The 26,923-nt window shown below is 34.8% G+C and overlaps 1 protein-coding gene across 1 annotated transcript in view; it reads left to right on the top strand.

The window, feature by feature from the left end:
- Positions 1-26,923, top strand: part of ADAM12 (ADAM metallopeptidase domain 12) — a 510,388-nt gene that overhangs the window by 61,262 nt on the left and 422,203 nt on the right. The window contains exons 5-6 of the mRNA XM_053692967.1: positions 13,188-13,259; positions 22,338-22,507. Of these exons, the coding sequence (XP_053548942.1) occupies positions 13,188-13,259; positions 22,338-22,507 (242 nt within the window). The remainder of the gene's footprint in view (positions 1-13,187; positions 13,260-22,337; positions 22,508-26,923) is intronic.

Consider the following 26,923-nt stretch of genomic DNA (forward strand, 5'->3'; position numbering starts at 1 on the left):
AGCGAGAGTGCCGCTCTGAAATGCTGGGGAAATAGGTGGAGCCGGTTTGGCTCAGTTTCACACACAGTTCACTGAGAATTGCAGATAATCCAGCATAGAAGAGAGGCAAAGGTGTGTCTTAAATAGGCAGGTGCATTCATTAAAGGGGCAGTGAGCAGAGAAAAAAGGAAGGATCTGACAGGTCTCTTAATTTTTTTACAGATCTTTATACACACACACACTCAAGAATTGTTAGTTTTCCCTTAATTCTCCAGAAACTATATGCATATTGAACATTTATACTGACAATTACAAAAACTGTGGGCACTTTTTTCCCCCAATTCCCTTAAGAAGCAAATCTGCTACATCCCACAATATGTAAAATGTGAAACCCATTACCTCCTCTGACAGGAAATTACATTCATTGTGTGCATTCCACATAGACATTTATTGTGAATAATTATCTGTTTTACAGTGCAGTTTTATAGAGCGCTGTCATTTATAATATTATACCAGTAAATAAAAGTGATTTTCTTAAATGTTGCTAATAGTGTGAAGAAAGTTATCAAATGTTCTGTTTAGAAATTTATTTTCTTTAATTTTTCCTTTTTTAAGTTTAGTCTAAGTATGTTGTTGGGATGTAAAGCAGGAATTTTAGATACTTACTAAGGGCTAGATGACAAACATGAAATTTAGCCAATAAGAATGCAAGGGTATATAATAGGGGTACCTCACATTCAAAATTCAGTGTGCGGCTGTTGTCCGCATTAAGGGGACGTCTGTGTTGAAGAGCTGAAGATGATTGAAAACCACACCCGAAGTGAAGATGGACCACCACCAGGATGAAGATAAAAAGACTGCCGATGGATGAAGATGGAGCGCTACCGCACAGATTCATCTTAGTGAGTACCATCTTTGGGGTTAATATTTAGGTTGTTGTTTTTTAAGATTAGGGTTGTTGTGTTTTCATGGGCAGCAAAATAGCTAAATGCCTTTTTAAGGGCAAAGCCCGGACAAATGCCCCTTTCAGGGCACTTTTTCGAGTAGCGTTTTTTTAGATAGAATTTTTGTTTTTTGGGGTGTGTGGGGGTTAATGTTAGAAGCTTGTATTGTTTTTTTTTTAACAAAAATAGCTGATTCTCTTTAGGGCAATGCCCTACAAAAAGGCCCTTTTAAGAACTATATTGTAGTTTAGTGTTAGAATAGTTTTTTTTATTTTGGGATGGGTTTTTTTTTGTATTGAGGTTTTACAACAGGCATAACTCTTTTTACTTTAGGTAACGTGTTTATTTTTTGTAATGTTCGTTTTTATTTTTTGTAATATTAGTTTATTTTTTTGTATTTATAGGTTTTATTAGATTTATTAGATTGTTTTATTTTAAAGTAATGTTAGCTTTTTTTAATTTATTGTAATATTAGACTTTTTTTATTATAAAGTAATGGTAGGTTTTTTATTTTAAAGTAATAGTAGGTTTTTATTTTTTATTTTCTTAAAGGTAAGGTTAGTTTTTTTAAAAAATTTCAGGTAAGTTTTTATTTTTTTTAAATGTAGTTAGGTTTCTTTTTTATAGGTAAGTTTATTCTAAATTGGGGTAACTAAAGGGTTGTTAGGTTAGGGTGTTTAGATCAGTGTTAATTTCGTCGACTAAAACTAGAATAAAATGAGTATAAAACTAGAGAAACTCTGATGACTAAAATAGGACTAAAACTAAAAGACTATGGGGGGTAGTTATCAACGAGTCTACTTTTCCTGCTTTCGCCGGCCCAATACACCCGCCTAAGCTCGCCTCACATCGCCGCCGCGGACCTGCAAAAATTCGCCTAAGTTATCAAAAAGCTGTCAAAAAGCCGCGCACCAAGTACGGGGCGATGAGCAGCGGATTGTGAGAGTTATCACTCATCCGATCTCGCTGCTCTTCGGCTTTTTTACAGCTTTCTTGCTAGCCTCTCACTAAGCACCCACACTAAACTACTCTGTTCTACCCCCTATACCGGCGCCCCCGGAGCCCCCCCGCAACTAAATAAAGTTAGTAACCCCTAAACCGCCGCTCCTAGACCCCGCAGCAACTCTTAAAAAATGTATTAACCCTAAACCCGCCGCTCCCGGACACCGCCGCAACCTACATTATACCTAGTAAACCCCTATCCTGCCCCCCTATACCGCCGCCCTCTATAATAAAGTTATTAACCCCTATCCTGCTGATCCTGCACCTCGCCGCAACTAAATAAATAGTTTAACCCCTAAACTGCCGCTCCAGGACCCCGCCGCAACCTATATTAAACTTATTAACCCCTAATCTGCCCCCCCTACACCGTCGCCACCTATAATACATTTATTAACCCCTATCCTGCCCCCCACTACACCGCCGCCACTGTAATAAAATTATTAACCCCTAAACCTAAGTCTAACCCTAACCCTAACACCCCCCTAACTTAAATATTAATTAAATAAATCTAAATAATATTTCTCTTATTAAATAAATTAATCCTATTTAAAACTAAATACTTACCTTTAAAATAAACCCTAATATAGCTACAATATAAATAATAATTATATTGTAGCTATCTTAAGATTTATTTTTATTTTACAGGCAACTTTCAATTTATTTTAACTAGGTACAATAGCTATTAAATAGTTATTAACTATTTAATAGTTACCTAGTTAAAATAAAGAGAAATTTACCTGTAAAATAAAAACTAACCTAAGTTACAATTACACCTAACACTACACTATACTTTAATAAATTATTCCTATTTAAAACTAAATACTTAACCTGTAAAATAAACCCTAAGATAGCTACAATATAATTAATAATTACATTGTAGCTATCTTAGGATTTATATTTATTTTACAGGTAACTTTGTATTTATTTTAGCTAGTTAGAATAGTTATTAAATAGTTATTAACTATTTAATAACTACCTAGCTAAAAGAAATACAAAATTACCTGTAAAATAAATCCTAACCTAAGTTACAATTAAACCTAACACTACACTATCATTAAATTAATTAAATAAATTAACTACAAATAACTACAATTAAATACAATTACATAAACTAACTAAAGTACAAAAAATAAAAAAAGCTAAGTTACATATTACAACAATTTTAAGCTACTTACACCTAATCTAAGCCCCCTAATAAAATAACAAAGCCCCCCAAAATAAAAAAATGCCCTACCCTATTCTAAATTTAAAAAGTTCAAAGCTCTTTTACCTTACCAGCCCTTAAAAGGGCCTTTTGCGGGGCATGCCCCAAAGAAAACTGCTCTTTTGCCTGTAAAAGAAAAATACAACCCCCACCAACATTAAAACCACCACCCACATACCCCTAATCTAACCCAAACCCCCTTAAAAAAAACCTAACACTACCCCCCTGAAGATCATCCTACCTTGAGTCGTCTTCACTCAGCCGAGCAGCGATGGAACCAAAGAGAAGATCCGGAGCTGCAGAAGTGATCCTCCAAGGGACACTGAAGAAGTCTTCCATCCAATTAAGTGATCTGGAGTGACGTAAGAATCGATCTGTGTCGGACTGAGTCCGGCGGATCGAAGCTTACGTCACTAAATTCTACTTTTGCCGGTATCTAGGGCTTGATAACTAAGGCGAATCAGCCTCGCCACAAATACGCTGCGGAATTCCAGCGTATTTGAGGTTGACAGCTTGATCACTACCCCCCCTATGACTAAAACTAAATCAAAATTTGCTGACAAAAACATTACGAAACTTAATTGTATTAAATTTTAAGATAAATAAAGATATGTTATATACCACAACAGTTAAATCTGTATTGCATGTTCAAACCTTAATACCATAAATAAAAACAGGTTAATAAACCTTTACTCCAGGAGTATATAATGAGTTTTGAAGTTCTAGAGCAGTGCTAATATTGTTGCCAATTTTTTTTCGAATCTGTGAACAATCAATTGATTCTTCCTATAGAAATAAGCATAACCCATGAGTATGGGATTAAGTTATGCTGTGCCTGTGCTAGCTGCAGAAACTTTTTGTTGTGTTGAGTTACTTGATACTTGTTTTAATTATTAACAGAGAACTGTTAAAGTTTTTATATTGGGTAATATGTGCAATACAGTTTACTGTTTGTTTTTTTATATTTTAAAGTTGCACTTCTGTTTGTTTATGAAACTTGGTTTTATTTCATTTTAAGTTTAATAAAGAGGTTATATATCACAACGGCTAAATCTGTCAGTATTGCATGTTTAAACCTTAATACCATAAATAATAACAGGTGTTATGTTTACTCCTGGAGTATATAATCAGTTTGCAAATTATAGAGAAATGCTTAAATAATGCATTACACTTTAACTACATCCCTAACATTTTAGTCGACTAAAATCTACTGGAGATTCAGTCGACTAAAACTAGACTAAAACTAAAGCAATTCAGATGACTAAAATACGACTAAAACTAAAATGGCATTTTAGTCAAAAGACTAAAACTAAGACTAAATTTGCCGTCAAAATTAACATTGATTTAGATGTTAGTTGATTACTTTGCATTGGGGTGTGGCGGTTTAGGGGTTAATAGTGTAGAGGTTTAGTTTAGGATGTGGGGGTGGTGATTTAGGGGATAATAGTGTAGACATTTTGTTTGTGATGTGGGGGTGGTTTTTAGGAATTAATTGTGTAGTGGGGACTTTGTGGTGGGCTATGTGGTGGTTAAGGGTTTTTAGAGTAGGGGTCTTATGGTGATTCGGGTTAGTGTGTGAATATGAGTGTTAGGTTTTTTTCCCACTTCTCTCTCTCCATTGAAGTCCATGGGAGAGTACGTTAACACAATCGTGATATTGTAAGTTCTCCTCTTTGCGCAAGTCGGGTTAGCGCTCAAGCAATAACTATTATTTACTTTCAACTTTTAATACGAGTGCTACTTGACTCTCACAAAGAGGAGAAGTTGAGCGGTGATAGCATGTTAGCGGAGCGGTAAGTACTGCTTCACTCGTAATCTAGCTCTAAATGTAATGTAATTTGTCCTATACATTTCAAACAAAGTAAAGGTAATAATAGATCATTGAAAAAATGTTTTACAGTCATTTCAGAAGAGGTTTCTTTTGTTGCTGTGAAATGAAAAACGTAAGCACATAATATAATTCTTTATAACAGATTTCTATACATTACATAATACAATTATTGCCAAAGTTATAATACATTATATAGAAATACCAAGCATATTTGGGGTGCTGTATATAGTGCATACACAATTAACACAATAAAAACAATGCCCAAGTAAACAGACTGACTGATTTAGAATCAAGAGTCTTGTTCATATGAGAGAGTACAAATCAGAGAAGATGACTTGTGGTGGTACAGTGCAGACAAAGCATGATGGGATTGATTACTGGTCATCCAATCATAAATTAATGTTGACTAGATTACAATCAAGCCATATTTTGTAGTGATAGAGTAAACACAGCTACACACCTGTTACAGTTCATGTTATCAAAATCCAGATGCACAAAAATTTAACAATATTCATAACTTAATAACCACCATCAGTGCTATGGATTTATTAGGCTCTGTACGAAGAAATTATGATATTAATAATAATAATAATAATATTATTAGATGTAGCCTCACTTGGACTGCCTGCATAATATACTATATGTCCCTGAAGAACAGTAGAATGGGGCACAAAAGAGGCGGCTTATGAACCTCAAAATTAGTTGAAACCTATTGGACAAATAGAATTCTGACACTAGGGGCTCTATTTAACAAGCTCCGTATGGAGCTTGATAGCCCCTGTTTCTGGCGAGTCTTCAGACTCGCCAGAAACAGCAGTTATGAAGCAGCGGTCGCAAAGACTGCTGCTCCATAACCTGTCCGCCTTCTCTGAGCAGGCGGACAGGAATCGCCACAATACAACACGATCGAATACGATCGGGTTGATTGACACCCCCCTGCTGGCGGACGATTGGCCACAAGTCTGCAGGGGGTGGCGTTGCACCAGCAGCTCTTGTGAACTGCTGGTGCAATGCTGAATACGGCGAGCGTATTGCTTGCCGTATTCAGCGAGGTCTGGCGGACCTGATCCGCAGTGTCGGATCAGGTCCGCCAGACCTTGATAAATATGCCCCTAGGCATCTAGCAAATAATATAACACATATAGTTATACAGAATACAATGCAGTAATTTAATTAATTATATAACTCAGTCCTACAGACCATGTACACTAGAAAAGCAGAAATCTATATAAGGCTGCTAGAGAAAGTGCCCCAATATAATATATAATCCATTAATCTGAGTCAGATTTGCAAAACGCTGTTCAATGAATCTAAAAAGTTGTAAATATGTAGATTGAAAAAAACTCAAGTAATATATAAATGACCTGAATATTAGTAATTATATTGCCCAAAACAAGAGAATACATTTAACATAGTCATTTGACCTCTTTTTATTGTTGCATTGTAATATTCCACATAATACTTATTTCATTATTATCATAAACTCAACCAAGATAAGTAACTCTATATAAAATCATGGGGGATTCTCATGGGCCTGACTAACTTTTCTAATTATTGAAAAAAAGCAATATGTATTCTGAAGATATTAGAAATCTGATAAGAACAAGCTTATATGAATAAGTATCAAGTTGCACACAGTAATAGACTAAGATATTTCCATAACAATTAAAGGGACAGTTCACCCAAAAACTTTATCCCCTTTAAATTATTCCCAATGATCCTTTTTACCTGCTAGAGTGTATTAAATTGGTTGCAAGTAGCTCCTTTACTCCTATTTCAGCATTTGAAATAGCTGATTTAGCTTGTGGTTTCCCAACCTATACTGAAAGTTTTGATACTGGCGTATACGCTATTGACAAGCCTAAGTAAACACAGCCAGCAGAAGAGATTACACCCTCAGTGGGGGCATGATAGTTAAATAATAAAATGATAATTTTCCATTGTTCTCTCTATGTATTGAGCTTTGGTTTTCCAGACAAATATAAGATAAGGAAGCAAGTCTGTGTACATAAAAGTGATAACATAATGAGATCTGGTATTACCTGAAGCTCAACCCATTGTAATAGGCTGTGGTTTCAAAGCACAAAACCAGCTACTTCAGATACACAAATAAACCCGAAAATGCACTTACTGATCAAATATGGTTGTAAAAATCAGCTCCACCGACAAATTAACATCTAGGGAAGCTTAAGGAGAGAGCCCTCACAGAAACATGAAATTTCAGCTAATTCCCCTTCTAGTTAGATATATTATTAAGATGATTAACTACAGCCGGCTTGTTAAACGGTCTGGGAAATATACTTCTATGCACCCCAAGCTACATGTCAATATCGTAAAAGTGTTCTTCCAATATGCTTTGTAGTAGCTCTTCAAATTCTTATATACTGTGCTATTTCAATAGATATTATAACAGTTGCTCAGCACTGTATACCCCAACTATTTTGTCCAGGCTTCAATGCCCCAGATCACACAACAGGTGAGGTTTCCAAAAGCAAAGTGTTGTATATGTCAACTCTCAAAAGCCCTCTTAATATAAGAAGCAAAAATGTAATGATAGATGGTCCTCAAATTCTTGAAAAACAGCGGGTTAACAGTATTCCTCATGCAGCTATTGATGTTTCTGCCCAGAGCACACATTTTTAGTTTCACTTTTTTCGAGGTCCACAAAAACTATAATACAAACTTTAGGTGCTGGAATGATTATCCAGGAACCAACAGTGATTGAGATTTCAAAAGGAGGCAATGGTGGATGTATGCTTCTGGAACCCCTAGGATTAGTTTAACTCCACATATACCCGATGATGTCACCACCAACATGTGCATGCAGTATTGCCAGCCTATAAACTTTTATAGTTTTTGATTGGCTGTGCTGGGTAGTCAAGTGTACAAGACAAAGAATCTAAACAATAGTTTAATTAAACATGTTATAATTTCATTAGCCAGGAAGATGCCCCTCAGGGACATGGAGCCATCCAGTCAGTTTGTAGAAAGAATGATGGTACTAACCTTTATGGTACTGTGACAAAATGTAATAAAATAGGAGGGTTAACCAGTTGCTTATGAGACCTTTGATCCTGAGTGTTGAAGAAGCTTTTAAAAATGTTTATCTGTAGAAATTATTCTTTACAAATTTTATGCAAATTACTATGCAAAATGTAATTCCTGCCAAAGCTTTTTGTTATTATGCAAGTTCTCCTCTTGTTAGACCAGGAACACCTGACTTTTTATCTCCTATTAAACATATTTACTAGACAGAATCTTTTGTTTTTTGTTTTTGACTGAGTAGGTTAATTCATTTGGTTAATAACATAGTTTTACCTACAAAATTAATTGTATGGACTTAATACAGTAAAATTTAAAAATAAATAAAAAGACAAACTGTGACAAATAGAGTCATTGGCAAACAACAATACAGCAAATAATACTTCCTGTTAGCACCATAAAAGGAAATCCTGCAAATTACATTCAACCACTGCATTGTATTGATTTATGGTTTCTTCTGAGCAGAAAGGCTATAATTATGTCTTTGTGGATTATTTGTGAAAATGATTAGAACCTAAGTGGATATCTAGTACTGTGCAGTTAATCAAAATATGGCTATCAGCAGCAATTCTCATCTATTTTTTACAGTAAAGACAATAAGACTGATAAGCACATTGTGTACGACTTCATAACATCATATATTCACAAAGATTAATCCAAGGCTTTCATCCTTTGAATTAAGCTGCTTGTGCTTGGAAGCCTTGGGCAAGCATGTTCCGGCTTGTGTCTCATGCTGGGTCACTTGTCTGATTATGACAAAGACATACTAGACCAGATGTGGATACACATTCATAAGTTGTCAAATCTAAGGCATAAATAGAGGAAGAAATACCAATGCTTATGTTCTTTAGTAATGTTTTAGTTCTTTTAAGCCAAGAAAATGTGATTTTTATTTTACTCATATTTTTTGAGAACTAGGCAGCTCTCCTTGATGCGATGCATATCTTATCAATCCCAAAGTGAGAGGCAACTTTTACATATTTTTAGTTTGCGAATATAATCAAGTTGTGATCATTACTTTCTGCAGAAAGAAGAGAAAAATCAATACTGTATAAAAGTATAACACAGCTGTAATAGCTTTTGCTTTGTGATCCACATAATATTAATATAAAGTTTACCCTTTCATGACAAGGTCAGACAAATTGAAATCCCGCGATTGCGTGCACAATTTCAGTTATGGGATCGGGTCAGGGGGGCGTCCCTATGATGCTAGGCACACCCTCCAGACTGCAATGGCATCCAGGAAGTGCCGTTGGCTTCAGGACAGCCAAACGACTAGGAGGTTCTATTCCGTCCTAACGGCGCCAAAGCCCAGTGCGGTTAGGATGGAATAGAACGCCATAACGGCATTAAAATGTTAAATATAAATATTGATATGAAGCGGGCAAGTTATTCGGTTCTGAAAAAGATATTTATTTTGGGGGATTAAAAGTTTAACAATTCGATAATTTAACTCCTTAAAGTGATGGTAAATGTAGTTATTTTACTGTACATAAATTTTGATTTATCTTGCTTTCATAAATACAATAATAATAAAAATAAATTATAAAAAATAATTATAACTCAATCTTCTTGTTCCTCTTCCCCCTCTCCTTTCCTGGGTCAGTGAGTGTGTGACGTAGAGAGCAGTTCCACTCGCTCTCTATGTATGGAGGAATGTGCGTTCCCAAGTCTAAGAAATCCCATACATGTGCAATAGCGCTCTATCATCTCCATCTATCGTTAGTATATGTTTATTTTTAAATGTAATACTCTTAAAATAATAATCCTGTGCTGAATATACTTACTTGCAGTGAAGTTTTTGTCTGGCTTCACTTATTTTAGGATGCGCTGTTCACGATTGAGTCCAGGCATACAATGACATAGACTAGGATTCCCTTGTATGCTGATTGCAGATGTCGGCAAGGATGCTTAGTAACACGGGCATGCAGAATTTAAAATAGGAGCCTCTTAGCTCCCGTGAAAAAATGTCTAAAGGAACATTTCTATTGGTTTGAGATAGAAATGTAACAAAAAACGAACTCAACTGCAGTAATAAACTTATTGTTATGTGTTTATTAAAAAAAATTATGAATGAAAGTTAACTTTATTTTAAATGAGTTTTCACATGCTTTGTAGATAAGCAAAGTTGACCATCCCTTTAAGCGATTTTAAATGTTTGTTTACATCACAGGCCACATTTCCAAAAGAAACACGTCCTAAATAAACTGACCTGTGTTTACTTCTGATTTTCTTGTCTGTTGGTGCAGACAGCAAAGAATTACAGTATCTGGGTAGCAAAGCACAAACAACAAAACAATAATATAGACAACTATAGGTTAACTGCATTATCCTCTTCATGCTGGGGGGCAAGTGCTTAGATCGGAAACAGCACGATGTAAACAATTGCGGGAAAAGAGAAATCACGCAATTGTTGATGTGATCACGTGATTTCAAGGCCAGGATCGGATCACGAGGGATTGCCTACAGTGCTAGGAATGCCCCCCAGTCTAATTTTTCATTTCCTGAATGGAGGAGGCTGCAGGACTCCATATAAGGTAGGACGTTCCATGCACAAAGCAGTTAAAGGGACATAATACTCATATGCTAAATCACTTGAAACTGATGCAGTATAACTGTAAAAAGCTGACAAGAAAATATCACCTGAGCATCTCTATGTAAAAAAGGAAGATATTTAACCTCACAATCTCCTCAGCACAGCAGAGTAAGTTCTGTGTAAAAAGTTATACTCAGCTGTTGCCCAGCTGCAGGTAAAAATATAAAAAAAATGAAGAAATGAACAGTAGCCAATCAGCATCAGCAGTGCTGAGGTTATGAACTCTTACTGTGATCTCATGAGATTTCATAGTAAGCTTCCTTTACCTGATTGGTGAAATAATATGAGAGTTCACGAGGCTCATCCCCTAAACTGTCCTAGGACAGACACACTAAAATGCTGCTTAGAAATCCTTTACAATGGGAGGTGGCTACTGAGGAACTTTTGAGGTAAAATATCTTTCTTTTTTACATAGAGATGTTCAGAAGATATTTTCTAGTCAGCTTTTTACAGCTATGCTGCATCACTTTCAAGTGTTTAAACATTTGGGTATTATGGCCCTTTAAGGCACAAAGCCGTTAAGTACAGGAATCCAGGAGAAAACAAAATAACCCCACCTTATTGGAGTAACCTCCACCTCCCATGGCAGTTTGTCAATTTAAAAAAAGGCTGTTTGCTTCTCTGCAGCAACCAAATACTCCCTGGCGAAAACGCCAGCAGGAAACTATAACGTCTGGCTGTTTTAACACTTCATAGTTTACAACAACAGAAGATAGGTATGATTTGCTGATAAGTGTGCTAACCTGACACCGCGTTAGACTTAAAGTGCGCAACCCAGCTTGTTACACATATTTTTCATTCCAATGTTCTTCACATAGAAAAAAAAAAACATTTTTATTTTTAAATATATATTTCTGTATATATCTGATAATGTTAATGTAGAATATATATTGATACCTATGTATCTATATGAATTGATATATCAGTATAAGGATATAAAGATATATGTAGAAATATTTTTTTTAAATAAAAAGAACATTTTCCTGTATGTGAAGATCACTTTAATGTTAAATATTTACAGTAAATACACATTAAAAGACGTTGTTAAATATTATTATTTAATGATTATTTAGACACATATATATTATAGCCCTTTGTAGTCAAATACATGGCCATATGCCTTTTTTAGTAACCCTTATAAAATATTTAATTAATATTTATAAGAATCATTTTTATTAGATAGTGTATGAGTCTTTGTTTTAACGCATTTATGTTGTGTTTGGTGCAACTTTTATATTATCCATAACCGTTTAAGTGATGTCTTCAGTCACCCTAGCTCGACGTACATTAAATTAGATTGTGCTTGAGCAAACACGTTTAATTTCCGCTTGTAATACGCAAGCAAATTAATGCGCAGTCTAGCCCTATGTCTTCCAAAAAGCAATACACACAAAATGCCAGCTCTCTGAGCAGGCATGGTGTTTGAATACTGATGCACAAGCCCTCATAGGATATATGCATATGCTGCTGAAAAGTGGTGGGATTAAGTATTTTCAATCTAAAAAAGGGAATTTTAAAATGTATTAATGGGATATTAAACCATATAAGGGTTTGTAAGTGATATAAAAGGCCATTATATAGATAAATTACATCTCTTATTCGTTAGAGCATGTAATTTTAAGACTAGCAACCCTGCACCTCTTTGTGGGTTACCCCCACAAAGTGGTTAAATGCAGCTGGGTTGTGCGCCGGCTATCACTGCTGATTGGTCAATCTGAATCATCCCCATCGAGATAGTTCTAGGAAATTTTGGGATGTATGTTATATGCCTTTAGGTATTATTTGTGAATAAACATGAAAATACTGGGGGGGGTCCAAGATCAACTGAAAAAGCCTAAAAGAGACAGTAAACATTAGTATGAACAGTGTCCCATAATATAAACTTACCACTTACCCCATTGTAAAATATATATATATATATATATATATATATATACACATACATATTTATATATATTTTAATCCAAACAAGCACACCAACACATCAACTAGTTTTTCTTATTTCACTGATAGGTGGTTTGGATAATCAGAAGTGCGTCGACTGCGCTCTTAACCAGCACTGCAAGCACGTTCACTCTCTGAACGCGCTATCATTCTTATATGTTATGCCAAATTCTTTATACTAAGGTTTACTGTCCCTTTAACTAAACCTTTTTTTCTCCAACAATTATATTTAGTATGTTTTATTGCTGTTCTTTCATATACATTATATTAAAAAAGTTCTTAAAAATTAAGTTTATAGCCTCAGTTTTCATTTTAAAGGGACATAAACACTTACTGATCTTGTGTAAAATTGAGCTTGTCCCCCACTCCCTGGAGAGACTAATAAAGCATATTCTTTAAATTAGGTTTTCTTTTAAATACTGCACATCGGCTAAGCCAGCTATTGATTTGTAGCATCAATAGTAGTGTTTGATTTATTAACTTCTCCAGGGAGTGTGGCACAAGCACAGTTTTTACACAGAAGCAGAAGGTCTTTAATGAATACAGCTTATTATTTGTACCTTTCTAAACTGTTTAGTACATAACTGAGGTTTTTAACAGTCAAAACAATAAATGTACTAATATTTCTTTTTCATTTTTTTTTAGTTTCAAAGGCAAAGGAAGGACGTGGATGTAGTTAAACACAGACTCATAGAAATTGCAAATTATGTGGATAAGGTCAGTTCCATTCTATTTACAGTAGACTGTTAAAGTACCAATCAGTAAAATGTAAATGAGCACCAGTATGATGCAGCATGTCTTTGATTTATATTGATGGTTAGTGTTGTGTGACAGTTGGCCAGATAATATGCCACCATGAGGAATTCTAAAGAATATATTAGGTTTTGATTAAACAGCACATAAAGTGGAAAATATTTATTATTTCATGTATATTCATAATTATGGTTTGAAGTAACATTTGTTAGATTGTCCCAATGCAACTTATAGGGGGTGTTATCATGCTACAAATACATTTTAACGCCATTTAAAGGGACATTAAACACTTTGAGATGGTAATATTAAATAAATCATATATATAAAAATAAACTTTGCAATATATTTTCATTAGGTATTTTGTCCCCTTTTCCTGTAATTCCATTTTGAAATTGTGAGCTTTTCAGTTCCTGTTAGAAATGGAAGTGCAGAACACTGTTATATTCCACACGGCCATTGGCTGCAAACTCTAATGGCCTATTTAGAATTGTCCCTAACTGGCCACAGCAGAGAAGGTAATCTAAGTTACAACATGGCAGCTCCCTTTCAGCAAGATTACAAGGTTTGTAGATATATCTTTGCACATACTTGTGTGTATATATATATATATATATATATATACAGTATAAATATATATATATGTGTGTGTGTGTTATGTCAGAAATCTTTTGCAAACATATTTACATGTCCCTAAGTTCCTTTTGTTGTTCTAAACAATGTTGTCTGTCATATCTCTGTGATTATTTATGCCACTATAGGTATATAGTGTAAATTTATTATTATTCTGAGCATGAATTTCATATGTATTTATATGCAATCAAGGAATATTTTAAGAGCTGGGCCATTTTTCTCTCTGTACCTGTGTAACCCCTCCTGATTGCAATCTAGTTTTAAAACCACCCCTACACAGGTGTTATAAAATGGACTGGCATATAAAATGACATTTCTTATTAAAAAATACATTCAAGAGAAGGAAGAAATACACTGAAAATAGCTTGACAGTAAAGAGGTGATTTTAATTTCTGCTGTATCTGAATCATGACAGTTTAATGTTATGTGGGCTATCCCTTTGAGATATCAGCTTAAGATTATATTGAATCAAACATCAATTTGAATTTTAAAATCATTGTCTAAAATATTACACTGTGTGTCCTAATGTCAGCATCAATGTTTATCTTTAATACTAATTTCACATATACATACTTTCAAAGTATAATACACAATGTAACAAATGGCACTTACAAGTTCTGATGTAAAAATTGGTGCGAAGTGGAGAGTGGGACTTGTATTACTTGGCTTAAACATGGTGCAAATAGATTTTTCCATACAAATAAACAGGAAGTTAGCTATATTATGTTTTGTATTTATTTCATTTTTATCTCTATATCTATTAGTGTGTTTGGGGCAAAACTTTTCAAAACATTTGGAGAAATAATATTGTCCTCTTGCTATGTAATGAGAGGCAAAGTTGTAGCATAATCCATAAGTAGTAGTGTATTTTTAATTTGTATCCCTATATCTACTAGTGCACCAAATGTGGAGCAATAATATTGTTTGGTTTAGAAAGGGTATACAATTTTAATAAAGTTTCTAATTTACTTTTATTATGTATTATGCTTCATTCTCTTGCAGCATCGAACATAAGCTTTGTGTGTTCAGACTCCCATTGATTTCTATGGCATTCGCGGCCTCAAGGGTGGCGGATTGAAAACTAGGTACGCTGCATCGGAATAGACACGAGCGTACCTGTTAAATGTTTGATAAATTGGGAAAAGTGTCAAATAGAGTCGAATGTGAATTCAAAACACCTGTAATGAAGCAAGCATCGATCTGCGTCGGATTGAGATTGCGGGAGCATATATTATGTCACAAATTGCAACATTTGACTATCTTGACGATTTGATAACTACAGCGGATCAATCTTGCGAAAAATACGACACGGGTTTCAAGCGTATTTTCAGTTGACGCTTTGATAAATATACTCCAAGACCTTCTTTTGTTGTGTGGTATGGTGCGTTAAGCTCCATACCGCACAAAACCCAAGGCCTGACTCGTGCACGCTTTCCCCCATAGACATCAATGGAGAAAGAGTGTTAGAAAAAAACTAACACCTGTGATTGTGGAATGGCGATCGCCTCAACGCAATCCCCATTGATTTCTATGGGGAAAAGAAAGTTATGTTAAAACCTAACACCCTAACATAAACCCCTAGTCTAAACACCCCTAATCCGCTGCTCCCCAACATCTCTGACACTAAATAAAATGATTAACCCCTAATCCACCGCCCCTTGACATCGCCGACACTAAATAAACCAATTAACACCTAAACCGCCGGGCCCCACATCACAGCTACTATAATAAGCCTATTAACCCCTAAACTGCCGGCCCCCCACATCACAGCTACTATAATAAGCCTATTAACCCCTAAACCGCCGGCCCCTCACATCACAGCTACTATAATAAGCCTATTAACCCCTAAACCGCCAGCCCCCCACATCACAACTACTATAATAAACCTATTAACACCTAAACTGTCGGCCCCCCACATCGCAACTACCATAATAAACCTATTAACCCCTAAACCACCTGCCCCCACATCGCAACTACTATAATAAACCTATTAACCCCTAAACCACCGGCCCCCCACATCGCAACACACTAAATTAAACTATTAACCCCTAAACCTAATACCCCCCTAATTTTAAATTAAATTTACAATATAACTATCTTTAAATAAATAAAAACTTACCTGTGAAATAAAAAACACAAGTTTAAACTATAAAGTAACCTAACATTACTATTTTAAAACAATAAAATTAACGAAAAATAATAAAAACTAAATTACAAATTAAAAAAATCCTAACAATACGAAAAAATACAAAAAAATTACATTACAAAAAATAAAAACTCTAAAATTACAAAAAATAAAAAACAATATTATCCAAAATAATAAAATATCTAATACCCCTATAAAAACAAAAAGTCCCCCAAAATAAAAAACACACCCTAACCTAACAATAGACTTCCAAAAGCCCTTAAAATGGCCCTTTTTAGGGCATTGCCCTAAGTTAAACAGCTTTTTACCTAAAAATTAAAAAGTCCCCCTAACAGTAACCCCCCCCCCCCAAAGGGTATTGGACTACTGAAATTAAAATTATTAAATGATATTGTTTTATATAAATATATCAAAAGGATAGTATATATGTATGTAAAGGCTGGTCACTCAAGTGCCATCCCAGTATTAAAAACATGATGTAACCTTACACTAGGGCTGAACATTCCTTATTGCAGTTCATATTACTTAAATGTTTACAAATTCTTGACCTCACCTTTCTAGTGTTGAGGCCAACATACTGCAATTTGCACTCAACGCAATGAGGTACACAATAAAGCCCATGCTACAATTTATACACTGAGATGTCTCAAACTTTTTCCTGTTCTGTAAGACTCAAAATGGGTACTGGTTTTTTCAGAAGGACTGTGGGGGATAGGATATTACCTAATGTCACACTCTGTCTGTAAGAGTGCAAATTGCAGTATGTTGGCCTCAGCACTAGGGAGGTGAGGTCAAGAATTTGTGAACATTTAAGTAATATCAACTGCAATAAGGAATGTTCAGCCCTAGTGTAAGTTTACATCATGTCTTTAAAAGTGGGATGGCACTTGAGTGACCAGTCTTTACATACGTACCTGTATATACAATCCTTTTGATATATTTATATAGAACAATATCACTTAATAATTTTAATTTCAGTAGTCCAATACCCTTAAAGTAATTTATTCTACTTGCTGATAATGAATTTATATTCATAACTACAATAATATGTATTGTGTCCACATGTATAACATGATGAGCGTTACTCTGCCTACTGCTTTTCTGTTTTGCTTTTGGTATTTCTTTTTCTTTTTTTTGCAGTTCTCTTTATTATTACTTTATTACTATTTAATTTTGATTCAATCTCATAAAGGTTCGCATATGCAGGCGCAGTAGCAATTTGTAGGATTTAGCGCAGACTTTGTAGTGAGTGTAGCAATTTGTAGCGCCAGGTGTTTACTTTTAATTTGTTGCTTAAAGGTATTCAGAGCACCATCCCCCAACTATCTGTGAGTACAGGGAAACACAAAATACGTCCTTTGCTTGGGATGCATGTTGCTCTTACTCTATTTTTAAAAAAATTGTACGTTGTGTAGCCCACGTTGGTTCAATTTTCACTGAATAAAGTTTATTATATGTTTTTGAGCCGTTCTAGCCTTTTCTTACCTGGATTTCAAGTAAATTTGAAAGTCATTTAAAATTGTTTGTTTTATCTGAATGATGAAAGGAAATGTTTGGGTTTCAAGTAATAATAATAAGCACTTACACCAATAAAAATTACCCAACAAACATTCACACTATACCAATAATGACCCTTTTCAAATTCATTAAAGAGACCTATACACATATGACTGTGAACATAGCAGATTAATCACCTACATGTCACTATTATTGGTAGCACTACTCACTATTATCAGTCATTTAACATATAGGCAATCAACATGTGATTTAATTGTAATACCCCCAACATTGCTGTTTTGTGTTTAAACCTGTGCATTTGTTTTTCGTATAAAAAAAAAATCAGGATTGTGATCACTGTAAAAACACACCATACCAGCCAAATTTCAGAAATTGTTATCTACAGAAAACAAACTCAAGATTGTGTTAACCCTTATGTGATTACCCCCCCCCCAAAAAAAAGGATACATTTGTAGAGCTTACAGCACTCTAGAAGGAGCCAATTATTAATACACAAGTAGCCGCTAATGACTTGGGTTTCCCTTACTGACAAGAAGTGACCATTTCTATTTATTATTATTATTAGTGGTAAAGCCCGTGTACATGGGTCAAAATGTTTAATGAAAGAAATATACCTATCCATCCCTATCCCTCTATTCATCTATCCCCCTATTCCTCTGCCCCTGTCCCTATCCCCCCTGTCCCCCATCCCCCTGTCTCTATCCCCCTTTCCCCCTATCCCTCTTTTCTCCTTTCCCCCTGTCCCTATCCCCTTTTCCAATAACTAAAATTACAAAAAATTAAAAAAATCTAAATTTACAAATTAAAAAAAGCTAATATTACTGGAAAAAACTAAATTCATTATCCAAAATAAAAAATAAATATTCCTAAAAATATTAGTGAATACAGCTTCTAATAAGGTTTATTATTATTAGAAGCTGTATTGACTAATATTTTTAGGAATATTTATTTTTTATTTTGGATAATGAATTTAGTTTTATATAGCAGAATAGCAGTACATCATAGACCACTTTAGGTGGATTTCAAGTTTCGGCTTTATGCGCTAACGCTCATATTCGCCTTTATCTCATATTAACTCGTTTTTAGCATGGATCCATGTAGGTTTTAACTGTGATTTTATATTCATCAAATAGTATTTATTTCGTAATATAATGTTTTAGATTTTGTGTTTTACATCCAGCATTTTAAACACTTGTATTCCAATAAATAGTAATTCTCATCTAGGTTTTTAGCCTTTAAAGCTTTACAGTGCTCTCTCACCCATCTGCTTTTACTTTCATATCGAAGTCTTCAAGGGGACTTCCCGGTAGCGAGCGTAAGGCTAAGTTTCTAGCGCTTGGTTCACTTACCTACGTACCTTGCATTTAATCTTCATTGTGTGGCGGACGATTGCATGAAAAGTAGCCTCCGTGCCTCCGAGGAGCGCTGCCGCCGGAGACCGCCGCCGAGGACCGTCACCGCCGAGGATCGCCACATCTGGGAACACTGCTCCGCATCTCTGCTCCACGCCGCATTTGCTGTGGATGAAGATGATGGACCCGCCTGGAAAAAGACCTTCAGGAACCATGAGTAGATATTTGGGGCTTTAGTGTTAGTTTTTTTTTTTTTAAGTTAGGGTTTTTTTGGGCAATGTGAAAAAGAGCTGAATGCCCTTTTAAGGGTAATGCTCATGCAAAAGCCCCTTTAGGGGTAATGGGTAGTTTAGGTTTCTTAGTGTTAGTTTTTTTTTATTTTGGGGGGTTTGGTGGGTGAGGGGTTTTACTGTTAGAGGGGGCTTAGTATATTTTTAATGTAAAAGAGCTGATTTCTTTAGGGCAATAGTTTATTCTTAGATTAGGGGGTGTTTTTATTTTGGGGGGGCTTTTTTTATTTTCATAGGGATTAGGTTTCATTTTTTATTTTGGATAATGTGTTTTATTATTTTGTGTAATGTTAGACTTTTTTATTTTCTGAAATTTTAGATTAGTTTAAATTTAGTTTTATTTATTTTTAAAGTAATGTTAGTTATTATATTTTAATTGTAATTTAGGATTATTTTAATTTATGTAATGGTGTTAATTTAGGGGGTGTTAGGTTAGGGGGCTTAGTGATTAGTTATTTGCATTGTGGGGTTTGGCGGTTTAGGGGTTAATAGATTTATTAGGTTAATTAGTGATGTGGGTTAATGGCGGTTTAGGGATTAATAGATGTATTGGATAGTTTGCGATGTTGGGGTTGGCGGCTTTAGGGGCTAATCATTTTTTAGGTAGTTGGTTAGTTGTTTTTTTTAATACTTATTGTGGGCGGTTATTTTTTTTTTAATACTTATTGCGGGTGGTTAGGTTTTTTTTGTGTAATGCTCCGTTTGCCTTCGCTGCATCACCTGCCATTTTCAGAATCCACCAGGTGAATTCTTTTGGCTGCACACGCAGCCAACAATCTTTTGGCTGCCTCACGCTGCCAACACTCCTTTGAGGATGCATGCGCAACTGCCGACGGCAACGGGCGCGTTACAAACATGATTATAGTATAGATAATACTTTCATTAAAACTGAAAGGTATGTGATATTTTTACAACACATCATTAGTTGAAAAAATTACACATCACATTACATCAGGGGTGAGCAATTATATGCCCTCAAAAGAGCATTATGGGAGATGTAGTCCATAACATCTGGAGGGCCAATAATTGCCCACCCCTGCATTACATTCTATTCCATTTTAATATAAAAAGTTGATCTGTTTTTTTTTTCTTTAGTTATGTAATGTTATTTTTTAAATGCTGCTTAAGATTAGCAGGTCAGACAAAAACAATTCTTTTACGTATTGTTTAGAATGATACAGTACTTTTCTCTGTAGAATTATAAAAGCTGTATCCATCAATAAGCTAACAAGCCTGTAGGCTGAATTTTAAACATTTCATCCCTTTAGTAAAATAATAATATACATTTCTTCCAATATTTATCACAAAAGGTGTATTTCATTTATTTTTGTGCTACAGTCAGCATAATAACTGAAACATCTGATAGCATTAAAGTAACCTTGTTACAATGATTTCTGAAATCTTACAATAACTATTAAGAAATGCAGTGGTTGCTTACAAATGTATTACAATTTGAAAATAGATATTAAACAGACAGTTAACACCTCTTAGCTACATGATTATTCTGCAGTCTTGCAATACATTAATATACTAGATGAATTTGATATTTTTAATTCATTAAGGGATCAGTGGCGTCACTAGGGTTGGTGTCACCCGGTGCGGTAAGTCATGGTGTCACCCCCCCCCCCCGCCAGAAAGCAGACACACACAAAAACACAGGCAAACACACATACAAACACTCAGACACACTTAAAAACATACTCAAATGCACACACAAACACTCGGAAACACACTCAGACACACACACAAAAACACACACACAAAAACACTGACACACACAAACTCAGACACACACATACAAAATATGTAAACTGCACTGCATTAATTATAAAGCTCATGCCTAGAGCTGCTCCCTGGCTCAGCAGAGCATCAAATGAAAGATAAATAGAGCACTCTAAAATAAATCACTGAAGAAAAGGTTTAGGCGCACAAACTATGAAAATTCTGCTCTCTGACTCTGTTCCAAGTCTGTCAGTGCACAGCCCTGGGCAGCATGTCACTGAGCAGTGAGCACAGATAGGCAGGCAGGTTTAGGCTAGCAGCGCAACTTTGCAATCCCCACGGCACACCCACAACATTCATAGTGAAATTGGGCAGGGGAGGAGCAAAGTACAAACAAGCAAAAGCAGCCGGGAAAACTATTTGTTGAAATTGCAGCACTGGCTCAAGGGGCAAAAAAATTGTGTGTCTACAACTTCCCCAGTCCCACTAATGTTCACAAATGCCAGCCTCTAATAAAATAATCTATGCATCTCAACATTGTATTTCTTGGATTTCAATTAAAAAAAAAAAAAAAAAAAAAAAAAAAAATTTTTTTTTTTGGTGTCACCCCCTGGAGGGTGTCACCCGGGTGCGGCCCGCCCCCCCCTAGTGACGCCACTGTAAGGGATATTAAACACTGAATACATTTTATAAGCATAATATACAGGTTATTCTCTGCCTTCCTCTAGTCATGGGTGCCACTGCCACCATGATGAAATCTAGCGTAAGCGTTCACTGCATTCTAGTGCTGAAGTGTGTGCATATTTGCAGCAATTCTCCTTTAAATACCATCAGACATATGTAGAAATATGTATTAAACAATAAATAGAACATAGTCGCTATGTGAAGAACATTGGAATGTGATATATTAATATTTTCATGTCGGGTTAGCACATTTTAAAATATGTGATAGGGTTTGCACGCTTGTAGGGTTTTTCCCACTTTTCTTGCTCAATTGTCTTCTATGGGGGAATGCGTTAACACGGTCATGATATTCTAACTTCGGCTTTTTGCGCGCATTGCATAAACTTATAATATGAACGCTACCCAACGGGTGTAAAAAGATTACTCCTAGCGAAGGTAGCGCGCAAGCAGAATTGATAAATAGTGCTCCACTTGTAATCTAATTAGCAAAGAAAGGCTAATTTCATTAAGTAGTTAACTGTTTTAATCAGAATCTCTAGTGAAATAAAATATAAAACAAGCTGTTTAATAAGGGGCTTAATAAAACGTGAGTATAGTTTTGTGCTATATTAAATCATTAAGTAGGTGGGGGGGTTCTCAGCAGATATTTTAACCCCAGCTATCATTTATATAGAAATGCAACTTTTTTTTTTATTATTAGTTTTTCAGGCCATTAAATATCCGTGTAGCTTTGGTTGGAGTGGAGATTTGGAGTGATGCAGATAAATGTTCCATAACTCAAGATCCGTTTACAAGTCTTCATGAATTCCTGGACTGGCGGAAACTTAAATTACTACCTCAGAAGCCCCATGACAATGCACAACTTGTAAGGTCTGTTCATTTTTTCTGCTTTTTTTTATAGTGAGAAATTAAAGCCTAGATTACTAGATTACGAGTTGAACATGATGGTTAATACAAAGTGCATTATATTGGGCTCAGTCTTTGTGCAGTCAATAACGATGCATCATGTATTACACATTTAACAAAAGCATTTTAATGTGACTGATACAATTATAGGGCCTCATGTATTAAATATATTTACACACTTATCTATACATATTAGCGTGTTTTCTTTATTACCACTTGGAATATTGAAAGATTTTTGTATTTTATAGGTACTTGGTGTGTTTTTAGGCAACAATATAACTTCTTAGCACTAGGGTATAAAGTGCAGGCTGCAGACCATTTCACTAATATGTCAGTTACTTTATGGATCCATCCTTTACAATGTGAAAAAATACTGACACATAGTTAGGTATGTGCAAAATTAATGGACAGATATTTTCTGGCAGTCCATACTTTATAGCAGTAATTTCAGAATAGACTGTAACCTCTTTGATCTCCATTGATTATATGAATAATATATTCATTTATATAATCAATGTACTGTAATTAGAGAGGCTAAACTGACCTGTCAGACAAACTGTGGACATAACTTAAGCTGTTGGAAAGCTTTTTGCAATAAATGAATGAGGAACAGGCAATGAGGTTCCCATGACAAGAAGGAGATAATGTAATGAGCAGCGCACAATGTCTGTTGGAAACCATTTTGAATATAGCAGACACAGGGGTGGCAAACATATTTGAGACTGTGTGCCAAACTGTTGATCATTTTGTGAAAAAATATTCTCTTAAATGCTCATGGAATTTTTTTCTTTATGGGGCGTTAAAGAAATATTAAAGTTAAATATTTATACAAATCCATTAGTTACATATCTTGATTTCTGGAATATAGCATGGCTTCATCATGAAGTACAATTTCAACCAATGTAACCAATCAGTATGGTGGTACTTTGGTAACCCAAATGTTTAATGCCAACACATGTGTTTGGAGTGCCACCTTGGGCACTGGTGCCATAGGTTTGCAACCACCTTCCTAGAATTAACAAATTCCAAATCAATTATAATTGATCAATTGCTCTTGTTTCACAAATTCTACAATGTAAAACCTATTAGCAATGCGGGTAAAGTAAGAAATTGGGTTATCCTAGCATTACCGGAGTAAAGCTGACATTACCCAAGCAGCTGTGGGTAAAACCCAATGTAACATGATAAATCTTCTCAGAGTGCATCGAGTCACTGCACCAAACATATATACTATGCACTGTTATTCACACATATTCACTATCTTTTTGCCTCTGCCTTGTAAACCTCATTCCCCAAGGTTCACTTGGGGTGGATGCCAGAGGATTGGCGTAGATGGGGGGAATAACATTTACCCACAGCCACTTGGGTAATGTCAGGTCGACCCGGGTAATCCTAGGATTAACCAGATTTCTGACTTTACCTGTAACATATATACATATATATATATATATATACAGTATATATATTTATTTATTTTTTATTATTATTATATAAAAAAAAATCCAAGAACTTGTATGCTGTCAGGTGAATGAAAATACTGAAAATATTGCAGAATTTTATTTTAGTAGTTTCAGTTTGGTATTAAATTGTAATGATGAAAGGTGATGCAATAGTACTGTGCTTAGATAAAAATGTATTCTCTGCTTAGGGTCCCCTAGATCAGTGTTTCTCAACCATGGTCCTCAAGTAACCCCCAACAGGCCAGGTTTTCATTACAGAAAAGATAAAAATGGATAGAAGTGCGCTAAGGAACTAATACCAAGCACCTCTCTAAAAGACACTATCCCTAAAATGTGTCTAGTATCAGTTTAAACAGTGTGTAAAGCTTGTTTAGGGCTTTGGGATAAAGAGGGCGATAAAGGCTAAAGGTATCAAACACCAAATTTATCGTATAATAAAAACATTTATTTAAAAACAAATAAACATCCTAAAAATTAAACAATCTAAACAGGGACGTCTCCCTATATTAAAACTCTATATGTTCAGTAAAAAAATGAGAAACTGGTTCACAATAAAATTAATATACGGTCTGTTAATAAATACAGTATTATGAAGGTATATGGAGGAAAAAATGAGAACAAATTGATGCAATAAAAAACACAATTCAGGTTACTTAGAAAGCTTAGATATAAGTATGGCCCATAAGGATATATCGGTTTCAGATGGATCCAATTATTCTGTTTCCTAAGTATGGTGCGAGATAGAAAAAGGCATGGAACTTTCCAACAATAGATATACAGTCCACCAAAGAATCGGTATGTAAATTGGTTTGATATATATACAATCACTGTATTTACAGCGCTTTACTTTACCACTTCTTCTGTCTTCAGTCACACCAGGGCCCGCTACGAGATCCAAGACAATCTCTCCGAGCTGTAGACACAGACCACACACGTGTTGGGACGGCGTCTGACGTCACGCCTCGTCCGTTCGTCTCCTATATAGACAAATTGCAGCGTACTTATATCAGCTGTAGAAAAGTTGTAGAATGTAACAGTTCTTTTAATATTCCAGCCCTGTGCTGTGCACTTTAGCTATGAATACAGTGGGATATTTGAATTCATCCACGCTGTAAGGTTGAATAGGTTATAGCAGAGAGGTTAACCCGGGTTAGATGGCAATACTGATAATAGGCATATGGTGATGTTAGTCACTCTTGAGGTGCTGCTACAAAGTCACAAAAGCAATCGACGCGTTTCGCCCACCTGTGGGCTTTATCAAGATGATTGTGACTTGCAGCAAGATCCGTTTTAAATGTTCAGAATGTGTGTGATTGGCTGTGTACCTAATTGGTATTCCATTTCCAAAAATTTTTTTAAGGTGGTATATACTCATTGCTTTAATTATATGTTCATGTATCCCAAGGAGAACGTATTGTTGACCTAGTAGTTTCTTCTGGCACATACATTTGCGATTTATCAAAGCTTCATTTTTAGCACATACTTATGATATATATTTTCTAGGCTTTCTTGTTATAGAGTAATACCTATTAAAATTGCATCATATTCAAAAATTAATACAAATTAATACAAATTAATACAAATTAATACAAATATAGTTAGTCCCTCAAGTATATAAGCAATTCTTCCAGATTATATATTTATCACTCATTAAGAAACATAATAAACAATCTGCCATATATGTAAATAAAATATTTAGATATGCTAGTTTAAAAAAATGATCTATCTATTTATTCTAAAATTTTATAGAGTGTATATAGTGGGGGTAAGTGACAGTGCTACCCATAGAAATATGTTTCAAAAATGATGGCCCTCAAGATTAATAACTCTAAAGATATTTTAACTATAAAAGAAGTTATAAGATGCACACATAAAAATATTATTTATGCACTGAAATGCTTGTGCAACCTATTCTATTTTGGTGAAACTACCCGATGTCTGAAAGATAGGATAAGGGAGCACTTGTTCAGCATAGAGAAAGGGAGGGATAAAGATACTCACCATGGTAACACTAAAGAATTAAGTTATTGGGGCATACAAAAAATTAAAGGACATTGGAGGGGGGGGGAAATATGGAAAAAAACACTATTAATAAAGGAAGCCGAATTAATTTATAAATATAGCACTTTATATCCACAAGGCCTTAATTCACCTTTTCTTAATTTCCTTAATTTCACCTTTTCTATTTTAATAGACACATTCACTTTAATATATTTAGAACCCCCTTTTCCTCTTTTATCTTTTATCTTTTTTCTTTTTTCCCTTTTATATTAGGCTATACACATGGTAAATTGTCATATTTTCACTTTATATTTAATATTTTGAATAAAAAAAAATTTAATTTTTTTTTTATATTTATATCCAAACATATTTCTATGGGTAGCACTGTCCCTTACCCCCACTATATACACTCTATAAAATTTTAAAATAAATAGATCATTTTTTTAAACTAGCATATCTAAATATTTTATTTACATATATGGCAGATTGTTTATTATGTTTCTTAATGAGTGATAAATATATAATCTGGAAGAATTGCTTATATACTTGAGGGACTAACTATATTTGTATTAATTTTTGAATATGATGCAATTTTAATAGGTATTACTCTATAACAAGAAAGCCTAGAAAAAATATATCATAAGTATGTGCTAAAAAGGAAGCGTTGATAAATCGCAAATGTATGTGCCAGAAGAAACTACTAGGTCAACAATACGTTCTCCTTGGGATACATGAACATATAATTAAAGGAATGAGTATATACCACCTTAAAAAAAAATTTGGAAATGGAATACCAATTAGGTACACAGCCAATCACACACATTCTGAACATTTAAAGGGATCTTGCTGCAAGTCACAATCATCTTGATAAAGCCCACAGGTGGGAGAAACGCGTCGATTGCTTTTGTGACTTTGTAGC

The sequence above is a fragment of the Bombina bombina genome, chromosome 9, assembly GCF_027579735.1.
Source record: "Bombina bombina isolate aBomBom1 chromosome 9, aBomBom1.pri, whole genome shotgun sequence".
NCBI classification, from domain to species: domain Eukaryota; kingdom Metazoa; phylum Chordata; class Amphibia; order Anura; family Bombinatoridae; genus Bombina; species Bombina bombina.